Source organism: Strix uralensis, chromosome 14, assembly GCF_047716275.1.
Source record: "Strix uralensis isolate ZFMK-TIS-50842 chromosome 14, bStrUra1, whole genome shotgun sequence".
Taxonomy (NCBI): domain Eukaryota; kingdom Metazoa; phylum Chordata; class Aves; order Strigiformes; family Strigidae; genus Strix; species Strix uralensis.
Window position 1 is genome coordinate 21,205,671 of NC_133985.1, and position 11,914 is coordinate 21,217,584.

The window sequence follows — 11,914 nt, forward strand, 5'->3', positions numbered from 1 at the left end:
CTTGCAGTAACGTGGCAAACGCTCAAATTGATTTATGTTCCTTCTTGCTGTGCCTGTCCCGTGTCCCCATAAACCTTTGGACTCCTTGCTCTTTGTTTTCTCATGCTTGAGGCATCGGTGTTTTAGAATTCTTTCTCCCGTGATCAGCTTTGAGGCTTCTCTCACAGCTTGGAATGCCTCGCTTGGGCTCGAGAACAGGAAAGCGCTTTTCTGTAAATCTATCCAATTCTGCAAAAAGCGTGTGCTAAATCTGCAATTCTGCAAAAAGCTTGCAATTCTGCAAATTCTGCAATTCTGCAAAAAGCACGAGCGCTACAACACAAGGCCCAGCCCCACCTGTGGATGCTGGTGAACACCTTCCCAGGGCAGTGGCTGTGTGGGGAGGGTCCCACCACCCCTCGCATCAACCTCCGTTTGAAGGAAGTTGAAGAAAAACCCCTATTTTCTGTCAGGAAAACCCCTATTTCCTGTCAGGGCGCTGGACACGCTCCTCTCCGGACGGGTCCCCCGCAGCGCCGAGGCCGCTCTCCCGCCTTCCCGCCCAGGCGCATGCGCGGCCGCTGCCCCGGCGGCGCGCGGCGTTCCCGCCCTCCCGCGCGGCGCCGGGGGGCGGAGCCATCGCCACGTCGGAGGAGGGTGCCCGGCAAGATGGCGGCCGCCGGTCAGAGGGACGTCCCGGCGGGCCGCGCTCTCTGCCTGCTGCTGCTCTGCGGCTGGGCCCTGGCGGCCGGCGGGCAGAACTCTCTCGGTGAGCTCGGCGGGGAGGGGCGGGCCGGTCCCCGGCGGCTGGGGGAGGTGGAGGGAGGGCTGGGGGTGCTGTGCGGCTGCCCCGCCGGGCTTTCACCGGACTCGTCTTCAGCGCTTGTGGGCCTAAAGGGCTCTGCCGCCTTCGCCGTCCGTAGGCCGCCCTGCCCGCGTCGGCCGGGCTCGGCCCCGGGGAGAGGCCTGGGCAGGCTTTTCTCTTCGCACCCTGAGAGCGGCGAGGGAGGGTGCAGCTCCCTCAGCGGGTGTTCCTGGGGCCCCCTGACCAGGCGTTCCCCTTGTGTTATTGCTGTGAAGCTCCGTCTAGCAGACTACCTCACTCGTCAGACTTAATCTTTTGTTCTAATTATTCTAGTTGGGTGCCTGAGCCTCTCCCTCCCGTAAAAAATAAGCTTGTGTTAATTCTGCAAGTTGACTCCTAGTTAAGTCCGTTTTCTTTCTCCCACTTCTCTTCAACCTACAGACCAACTGTAACCAAATGCTGATAAGAAATACATATTTCAAGTGCAGCGAGTTCCTCGTTGTTTTAGCTGGAGTATTGGTCGGTCAGTGAAGAGGAAGGCGATTGTTGAAGGACATGAAGGGACCTGGTTTGAGCGGGCAGTTCCTTTCTTGCTTGGTAGTCAGTATATCCAACCCAACTCGATTTGTGTTGCCGCTCACCTGATCTAATAGTAATGAAGGAAGAAGTTAAAAATGTGGAACAGAAACCTGTAGGAAACCAAGAATTTTTAACTTCAAAAGTCATGGAACAACTTGCTTTTTAAAAAGTAAGTTTTCTTGGAAGTGAATTTTGACCCTGTCAGATGTTTTTATGTACAGCGTTTACTAAGAGGACTGTCTTGCCAGTTCTGTCACCATGATTGAACATTAATATCTATTTCTGAAGCTGAGGCATCTCTGGAGTCCAGGCACTACGTCTGACATCAGTTGACAGTGTTGTGTAACTAAACAGTGCAACCACCGTTTATAATGCCAAATAGTTTTGGGTAGATACCATAAATCAATTGCGGTGTGGTTGCTAAACTTGCTACTCCTATTAAAACAAAAAAATAACTTCTTTTGTGAATAACAGGAAATGACTCGTTCTCACTCAGAAGCTGCGGCATTAGCTGGTGGGAATCTCTTGCGTTTAAGCACATGTCCTTCTAAAACTTTCATGTTAAAATGAATTTAAGAATAATTAGGGATACATGCAGTGTAGTTCTATAGGAAAAATATGCTTGTTTGTATTTCAAACAATTTAGCTATTACTCTAATACTTTTTGTTTCTTTGGTGAGGGTAGCAGTAAGGTCTACCTACCCCACTCATAATGTGCCAAGTAGCTACAATTAGGAAACTACCTTGCAGCTGCCTTTCCTCATATTTGTCTCCACATATGCAATTAGCTGGCTTAACTCCTATGGGGAGATAAGAATTCCCTAAACTTGTCCTGTACAAGAACTGAACAAGTTAATGTTGATACGATAATTCAGACTAGTAGTTTCTTCGCAGCAATAAGTGTGTTAAAGTTCAAAGTCAACTACTTTTACATTTAGCAGAGAGGCACCGTAATGTCTAGTTCACATGGGATTAGTTGAGTCTTCTCTGTTTTGCAGCTGGTTAAAGAGTAATTCATAGTGGAGAAGTGTACATGTAAACAACAAGTCTGTTGTAACTGCTCCTCAGTAAATATACATGTTTCATGAATAACATGATTCAGTGTCCCCTGTATAATATTTTACTTACGAGTAATTTGACACAGGCAGTTGGTTGAATGCTTCGTTTCTAGAATCTGTAACTTTCCAGTGAACCAGGGAGCTCCCTGGGAGTGCTTAATGAAAGTATTGTTACTTTTTTAAAATAAAAAATTAAAAGGTAGTTTGGCATGCCAAAATACAAGGCAAGCATGGTTCCACTACTTAAATTATGATGTGTACTGAAGTCTAAAATGTGTTATTCATTTTTAAGGTGCCTCCTGATTTGAATCTGAAAGTGACGTGCTGTAAATGTGAATAGTTCGCTCTTTGCTATCTTTTTAGGATTAAAAAACCATTGGCTGTTTATAAACTCCCTCTGTGTCTTTTTTTTCTACCTACCTTTTGATAGAGAAGAGGGATGATGGGCCGTACATGTGGTTTTAATGCTCACCTTGTATTTTATGTTGCTCTGCAAAGCCATCCTAGCATTGGAGAGATTATGAGTTTGCCTAAGGGTGCACTGTTGCGTAGCACTGTTGCTGACTTCATTATAAGAATTTGCAGCCAACAAAAGGCTTTCCTACAGGAGCATATGCAGTCCCATTGTCCTTTCTTCAGCTTTGTTTTTTAAGCTGTGGTTCAGTAGTTGCTTTTGACTTAACATAAGGTTGGAAATCTTTGTCTACAAATTCAGTAAAAATAACTGCCTGGGAGGAGATGTTAGGACCTTGTGTCCTGACTGAAGGAGACATCGCAGCGTGTTCTCACTTTCTGTTGACAAATTATGCAATGGTGAAAGATTAAAAACTTTTAACTGCAGGAAAAGCTTTACTGAGAATTTTCTCTGTAGACCTCAGCTAATTCTGTGGGAGAAAGAGTTTGATGATGGGGAAAATACTAATCACGTATGATTCTACAAGATATCATAAATCCACAGAGGAAGGGAGGACATGTCTCTAAAGTTCTAAGTCTGGAAAATATGCATTTTTCAGGGACACTAATTAGCATACTAATCTAGGAAGCATGTGCTTCCAAGCTTTAATTCCTGTCCTACTCAAGGCTTCTCTTTTGAAGTTGCCAAAGTACAGGAGTGTGTATTTCTGCATATGAATTCTAAAAAGTTTGCAGTGTGAAATGTGCCCCCTTCATCATGATTTCTTGCGTACAAAATAAATGCCTTGCCATAATTGCCATTTATAGCTGAAGTATCACAAGAGAAGTTAGTCCCTTGAGCTCAACATTGGCTGTTTCTCATTCTTTTCTCAGGTACTACGAAAGCAGAGATGCTTCAGAAAAACAGTTCTTCTAAAAGTGAGAATGAAACGCTAAGTAGATCCCAAAATTTGACAGACATCTTTCAGAGTATAAACCCAACAAAAAAAGAGGCAAGCCCAACAAAAAAAGAGGCATTTCCAACAACAGCTAAAATCAATTTGGTGACTGCAGTAAAACCATCTACAGCAAAAGGCGATTCTCCGCCGTATGTTCTCTCTCGTGCGGTGACTGCTAGTCCAGTATCTCAAATGGATGTTGATGCTTCTGAAGATACTAAAATTGAGGAAGAGGATCTTCTAACAGATTTGAAAGACACACTAAATAGTTCACCACCCATCATAAAAGAAACTATGGAGTCAGATGGAGGAGAAGACTATGGTCCTTATGAAATGACATCGAATTCCAGATACAACTCAGACCTTCTAGACATGCCAGAAGATGATGATTCTGACACCATTAGTAATTACAATGAGGAGATCAAGACCCTTGCTGAGAAGATAAAGGATGTTTCTGTCACAGGGTTAGAAGAGGAAGAAGACAGCCATTTCTTTTTTCATCTGGTTGTAGTTGCCTTCTTAGTAGCTGTTGTTTACGTCACCTATCACAATAAGAGGAAGGTAGGTTTGCTGTGAAAGGTTGAGAGAAACGGCTTTAGTATTTAAAATGAGGTTGCATTGCCTTGTACACTTTTTAAATAAAGTACACTTTTTTAATAAGAGGAACTTAGCCTTTTGGAGAACGAAATCGTTGACCACTTAGTCTTGTTGTGATACTTATATGCAGATTGCTACTGTCATTTTTTATCTCCACAGTGAAAATGGACTTGAATCAAACATTTCAGATTAGAAAATTGGTTGATTGATAACATCAGTAATCAGTAAGTTCAGTAACGGACACTGTCAGTGTACACCATGAGTTCTACAAATGAGACCTCAGCCAAGTTGAGTGAAGGTGATTTATTAACTAATTTTTTTTCTGCACAGGATTATAAACAGCAAATTAAGGAAGGTTTAATCCTAAATGGCATGGGAATGTTCTTGTTATAACTGTGATAATCTTTGTAATAAGTATTCACTTCAAGGTGGTCTTTATATGATAGATATTCTGAGGGTTTAACTACAAACTTTTAGGAAATGTTTAACACTCTTTCCAGTTTTACTTAGAGAAGCTTAACGTTAGTGTTTTCAGGTAACTGTTTCTTCAGTACAAACTAATTCTCTGCATCTCAAAAGTAGCCTGATTAGTGTTACTTCAAAATACATTGCTAGCATAGAAAATTAACTCCAGCCCAGCCAGACCCAGTGCAGATGCACAAATTTGCGGTTAAATCATTGGTTAGTTTTTAGATGTGAGGAAAATTTAGTGTTTATCTTTGTAGAGAACACTGATTTGGTCGAGGATTTTCAGTACTCTGATAACAACACAGCTAAAAAAACCCCAAAAACTTGTACTTTACAGTGGCATATCTGGAATGTGCATTGCCAAGTCTTCATAGGGGAAAATGTTGAAGACTGTTTGAAAATTTAACCTTTGAAAGTTTAACTTTGAGTGAAGTTCAAATAAGTGATAAAAAAAGCGTTGTCTTTGCTGCATAAGTGAAATAATGCTTGTAGTATCATTTGGGTGATTGTTGATATTACTTTTTTATACTTAGAAATAATTTTGGGAACAGAAGATACACTAGTACTTTATGTACATAGATATTGGCATGTAGCTGTGTGAGACAATAGCCAAATTGGTTTAGATTCTCCTTTTTCTTGCCCTGTACCCACTTACACCATCCCATTTCCCCTTTTGCCAGTGTAGTTGCCCTCTCTAGTAAAGTGGATTCTTAGATCATGTTGATAAGAAACAAAGCTGAATAGGGTGAATAGACATTTAAAAACTTGATTACTTGAGTGCTTTGATTTATCATACAGTCCTTTAACTGCTCTGATACCGCTGAAGGGGGCACGGAGCTGTAATGCAGCAGCAGTTTATCAAATTACACCATTGCTGCTTCTGTTGCCTTTGTTTCAGCACGAGTAATGCAATTATTTTTAACAAGGGTGAAATGCCAGAATAGGCAAGATGAATAAATAACAAATGTGACCATCTGGGGATAGTTTAATGGCCTGTATATACAGTACTTCTGAAGTCACACACATATTTTTACTGTAAAAAGAGTTACGGGTTGAATGCTGTGGTTTTTGGCAAACTGCGACTGAGGTTGCCGGTAAGTGACTCGATGGCAAGGGCAGCATGGAAATCAGTGACTATTAGTGCCTTGTTTTTATAGCAACAGTAATGCCATTGCCAGGAGCAAGGAACTGTGGTACCAGTAGAACTGTTAAGCTGTCTTTCAAAACCAAACTGTTTCTCCATAGCATCGTGTAAGTTGGCTGCTTTTTCTTTCAGATCTTCTTACTGGTCCAGAGCCGAAGATGGAGGGATGGCCTATGCTCTAGGACAGTAGAATACCATCGTTTAGATCAAAATGTTAACGAAGCAATGCCTTCCCTGAAAATAACTAATGACTACGTATTTTGAAAGCACTGTGATTTGAGTTTGTTGAACTTCTCACTCTTTGCCTGCCTAGTCATGTAATGATATTCAGGTATTCTAAATATGCTGCTTGTACTGAAATGAGATGTACTCTCTTTGACCTGGATGTTTTTGAGATTAAATCTCATGGAGGATCAAGGGCATGATACATCTGTTTGCTACTTTGGTCAGGTTTTATATCAACGATAAAATTACAGAGTTTAATAATCAGTGCTCTTTCCATTCATTAAGCATCATCCCTTCTGTCTTGAGCAGTCTTAGTAGTGGTAATACAAAAACTAAGCATAAAATATTTTAAGTCTAATAAATTAATGACTTTGTCATCAGTAAATCAAATTAATGATCTTTCTGCTAATCACTTAGATGGCTCATAAATCCCACTATATTGCAAACTTAAAATATAATTACTTTTTTTTGTGTGTAAATCCTGATGCTGCAATCTTTCATCCTGTTTTTTTTTTGGTTCTGTTTTCTTGTTGCATAATTTGATCCTATTTTAGGCAGAATAGCTAGCATGGGAATTTCATAATTTCTGTATGTGTTCATGCAGTAAATAATTTAAAAATAATTATGTATAACCCATTTTATTTCAGAAGTTATATACCATATACTTCTTTAAAATGTTTAAGATCTTTGTGAAGATACGCAGCTTCTTGACTGTCCTGGTTTTTTTCTCTAATGGTATTTATGACTATTTCATTATCTTGTCATTAATGAATGGAAAATAAGCCTTATTGAATAATCTTACTAAAATATAGATAGTTGACAGGCTTTCAATACATCAAAGCTTTCTACTGAATTTTAAGACAGTTGGGAAACAGTTACGTGGTTTGCTGTATTATAAATGGGAGAGGCCTGAGGATGTAAGAGGATTTTATTTTGTGGTTGTTCTGACCCAGGTAACAGGCAGATGAAAGTAATGGTGTGTGGGGCTGCCAGTCTGCGGACAGTGCACTCAAATTTTTGACAAACATTTATGCATTAGTGTAAATCAAGTTACTGGTACAGTAGGTTTTTTTTTACATTGTCTTTTGTACTTGCATTATTTATGTTTTCATGAGTTGTAAAATATAAAATCTTAGTTTTCTGTACATTCTGTTTGTGATTTAGTTTTCAAACTGATAAATATGTAAATAACGTTGGATCAGAATCCCATAATTAATGACTTGGTATTCAAGTAGTTACGTAACATTTTGAAAAAATCAACTTTACAGCTGTTGGCATGAGGAGTCTGAAGGCATGATACTGTCTTAGGAATGAAGTGCTAAAAGTTCTAAATCCTACTGTTAAATGCATTCTTCTCATAACCACAAGAAGTAAAGCACAAACAAAATATCCCCAGTCTTTTCTTGCAGTAATTTTTACCATATTTGGACTTGTATCACCTAATATTTTGAATAAGGTTTTTAAAATAAATGACAATAATAAGCTTGTGTTTTTTCACTCTTTCACTGCTTTTATACAGTACCTTACGATAAAGAGTTTGCTTGGGATTGGACAACCAGTTCAAAACCATCTTTTCTGTTACTGATTAAATTCACTTGGTCTAGGGGATGTGTGGAGTTTTGTTTTATGCATCTGTTAAATGGTATGTAGGGTAGATAGCAAGGCTTAAGTGAAATCTTTTAAGCTGTAGGAATGAAGTTCTTTAACAAGTAATTTTTTTATCTAAGTTGTATCATTAGTAATTCTTGGTACCCACATTAAAGCAGAACATTACTGTGGTCAAGATCCAAAGGGAAAGGTTACCTTGCAAAGCTCCTTTAGGATGTTTAAATGTTGGATTCGGAGTGGAGGAGGAGGAGGTGGTTAATGTTTTCGCACCCAATAAGTTCAGTAGCTTTCTCCTTAAATAACATTCATAAAGTGTAGTGATTTTTGACAGTAGAGAATAGTATGTTCACACTTTGCAGAACACTTGTGTTTCCTTTCAGCTTGGTACTGCAGGCCTTAGAGAACAGTGCACAGAAGTACAGTGATACCCACATTAAAAGTTTCATTTCAAATGTCATTTTCTCTTAAACACATCCAGTGAATTAGGCCACCAAGGCAGATATCACACTTTCGGCCACCTGACTGACTATAATGGCTAGAATACTGTTTAAAAGATGTAGAAAATTAACATTGACCTAAATTAGTAGAAGTAAGGGAAATTTTGTTGATTCCTGGCATTCATAGATGTGTTACTTTATTCCATCTTGGATGTCTTCCAGAACTCTTGTAGCATAGTTCAACTGGCTGAGTCAAACCAATCTAAATGTTTTTCTTCCAGGCTTTCTGAACAAATAACAATGTCCTCTTTAAGACTGTATGTTAATATATTGGTGGAAAAATCTTGCATTTCCTTGCCCTCCCTCAAATTTTTTGTCCTTGTGAAAAGACTGTCTGTAGGGAGAGAAATTTATTCGCTTTCCAGCTTTTGAGGTGTTCCTTCCCACAAAGCCACTCTTTTAAAACCCTGAGCCTTTTGCTGGAGGAGGACTGCACGCAGCTAGTAGCGACGAGATTGCTCTTTGTGAGCTTTTCAGGGAAAACTGTCAAAGGCCTAATGTCAATTACTAAACCTGCTTCTTTGCAGTTTGTTTTGCAGTCATTTTAAAATGCTCTTGCGTTTAGCTGCACTGTGACAATACTTGTCCCCCAGATTTGGTATTTATTAGGAGCACGTGACAGTATTTAGGCCTAATGGACTGCAACTCGCTTTGGCTGTACTGCAAATGTTAATAAATTCTCTTCTGAAATGTCCATTTAGCTGTCTTCTCTGAAGATGCTCTTGCAGGAGCTTACCAGAGGAGAAAATCATACCTTGAGCTTTTTGCTTTTGGTAGTCATATCAGTACTGAAATCTTTTGGGTTAGTTAACTGATATTTGAGGCCATGGAATGATGGCTCACCTGTGTGTCTTCTCTAGCAGAGTGCAGCTTTGCCTCACTCCAAGCCCTTAAGACGAGCAGTGATTCTTTGCTTGCTCTAGCTATTGTGCACATCCTCTTTGTGTTGCAAGCAAGAAAAATGTCTTTAAAATATTTATACAATTATTTTTTTAAATAAAGCTATTTACTGATGGTACTGAGGGCAGCTTATTCAAAAGTTTTTAAATTCACAGGGAATTAACGTGAATTTGAAATCCTTGAAGTTCTTTAAACAGGTTTCATGAGGGGAATTGTCTCAACAGAGTCTCTTCTAGGATGCTAAGATATTTTAAATACTTGGGGTGACTCTTGCTCCATCAGGGTGACAGTGATTGTAGCAAGTTGCCCCAAGAGATAGGTTTGGCCATACCGAAGCAGAAGGTTTGAGGATGCCTCTAAGCAAATTAATTTAGATAATGATGTTTGTGGAGTATCACTGTTCTTAACACCTGCGGATCTGCTCCAGCATTCAGCTAATACTGCCAGCGTAACATAGGGGCTGCAGAGCCCGTTAACACGGGTTATTTGTGCCCTGAAAAGGTGATGCTCAATAATCCACTTGTTACCCAAGACATCTTGCCATCCAGTCGCTGCAACGTGGCATGGACTTGCTCACCTGCACTCGTAGCAAGATAATACCAGAAACAAAGTTAAAAAATAGTGAACTCTGACCCCCCCCCCCCAGCTAATGGCTGTGCTGAATTGCTTCTCCAGCGTGCTTCGTGTCACTGTCACCTTGGTGCTGTACGAAAGGGCCCACACCCTTGTACAGACCAAAGATTTGAAATGCGTATGACGACTTCGACACGCTTTTTTCCAGGATATTTTTTCATTTGCAATAGCCCTTGGATTGTTGCCTGAACAGGGGAAGTGCCTTGCTGAATGGACTTGGGTAGTTGATAACGCTGTTTCCTGATAGCACCAATAAAAAGGGAAAGGTGGCTCGTGATCCAGTTTTATAAGGGCTCCAGCAGCACTGGGAGAGTGGAGCATATGTCATCCATTGTGCAGTAAAAGAGCCATTTGCTGATGAGGTAATCAGGATTGAACTACAGTTTTTTAATTTCTTTAATTGAATTTGCTTGTGGAAAATTAAGAGCAGGCAATCAAAAATTCATAAAGTGCGACGATCAAACAGAGGAAAAAGCAAGCAGATTTATGTCAGATCTTGCCAATGAGAAATGTCTTGATGAATTTCTTTACTGAAGAAAGGAAACTTTCTCACATTAAGGTGAATTATGACTTCCATCAATATTCTGATAAAAGAAATAAAATATTCCTGAAGAGCTTTATGATTAAACTTCTCAAGATGAAAGTTGAAGCTCTATTTATGTAGGTTCTCGTTAGTGGTTCAGTTTTATGAAATGAGGAAAGAAATAATGAATAGGATAGTTTAAACAAATTATACATTTCACTTTTACTATTCAGGAAATCAGGTATTTTAAAATATTTATAGTTTAATTTTTATTTAGCACCAGTGCGTATTATTCAGCCAAGTCAGCTGTCCTTGGCTGCTGCTCAGTTGTACACAGGGTGAATAGAGAAAGGTTTATCTGAGCAGGGTCGTTTGAGTTATAGGAAATTAATTTGCAACGTGGAGATGAAAAATGTGATCTCGCTCAAATAAATTTAAATGCTACAAAAATAATAGGGGAAAGGGATATTTCTGTGGCTCTGTCACAGACTTATTAATATTAGAAGGAGAAGGGGGATGCTTTTACAGCTGTAACTCAGGCTTGGGAAATGTTTGCTTAGTTTCCAAGTGGGGAGCAGCACAGCTGCAGGCCAAGGTGGACAAAACACTGCTTGGGGATTTTCCAAGTCATGGTCAGTTTAGGAAACCTGCGATGAGCGCCAGTGGGTGAGATTTTATTAGCTTGATTGTCCGTGAAAAGCTGGCATGCTGAGCAAAGAGAAATCTGGCTGTCAGCTGGTACTCGTTTGGGCCTCAATTTTCTGCCTAAATCCCGAGGGAGTGTGATCCTGCAGCTCTTCTTGCTCCCAGAGGGAAGGAGCGGGTCCTCCTGGGCAGGGCTCTTCTGGCTGAGCTGCTGTCAGGAGGGTGGAGGTTGCAGGTGGGTGGTGGGATGGTCCCCCTGGGATCCCTGGCAGCGGGGTTGGGTTACCGAGAGCTCCCAGCACCCTGAGAGGAGGCTCTTGCTTCCCCTCGCCACGCTCCTCTGCTCTGGAAGGTAAGCAGGTTCCTACCCCAGTAAAACAATTCCTCTTTTAATCTTTCTTCTTCCTGGGTTGATTTAAAGTCATTTTGGGACATTGAGCTGGTTTACCATACAGCCAGACCAGTGCCAGAACTGGCTCAAGGCAAGTGATGGGAAGTGTTTAGGACAGAGATGGGGATGTTCTCTGTTCAGTAGCAGCAAACTCTTAATTTGGTTTCTCGTTAAGCCGTTATTAAACTATGTTGTAAAACTAAGCCCAAACGAGCATTTTACATTGTAGATTCCAGGTGAGCGACTGGTTGCTGCAGTCTCAGCATAACATTGGGTTTTGTTGCTAAAAGGCCAGGCCAGCCTGAGGGTTTGAGATTTCTTTGGGTTTGGGTTGGTTTTTATGGTGGTTTTCTTGGAGGGAAATCCCTGAGCGGACTCAAGGGGGAGGCTAAGGGGTGGTGCTGCCCTGTTGCAGTGATGGTGTGGGTATGGTCCTGCTTGGCTCTGCAGCTTCCCTCTCCTGTCCCAAATCCAAACCAAAGCTGTATTTTGTGCTCCTACAAAGCTGAG

At 40.7% G+C, this 11,914-nt stretch overlaps 1 protein-coding gene across 1 annotated transcript; it reads left to right on the forward strand.

Annotated features, from left to right (window-relative positions):
- Positions 1-604: 604 nt before the first annotated feature.
- C14H5orf15 (chromosome 14 C5orf15 homolog) lies at positions 605-7,694 on the forward strand. Its single transcript, XM_074883645.1, has 3 exons — positions 605-748; positions 3,709-4,334; positions 6,115-7,694. The coding sequence occupies exons 1-3, from the start codon at positions 649-651 to the stop codon at positions 6,244-6,246; spliced, it is 858 nt and encodes a 285-aa protein (XP_074739746.1). The 5' UTR covers positions 605-648; the 3' UTR covers positions 6,247-7,694.
- The last annotated feature ends 4,220 nt before the right edge of the window (positions 7,695-11,914 follow it).

Bases quoted from the DNA above. Each gene is read 5' to 3' on its own strand.
- C14H5orf15 (XM_074883645.1), top strand. From the start codon at position 649: ATGGCGGCCGCCGGTCAGAGGGACGTCCCGGCGGGCCGCGCTCTCTGC. The intron at 749-3,708 runs GTGAGCTCGGCG...TTCTTTTCTCAG, and splicing joins CGGCGGGCAGAACTCTCTCG to GTACTACGAAAGCAGAGATG. The intron at 4,335-6,114 runs GTAGGTTTGCTG...TTTTTCTTTCAG, and splicing joins CCTATCACAATAAGAGGAAG to ATCTTCTTACTGGTCCAGAG.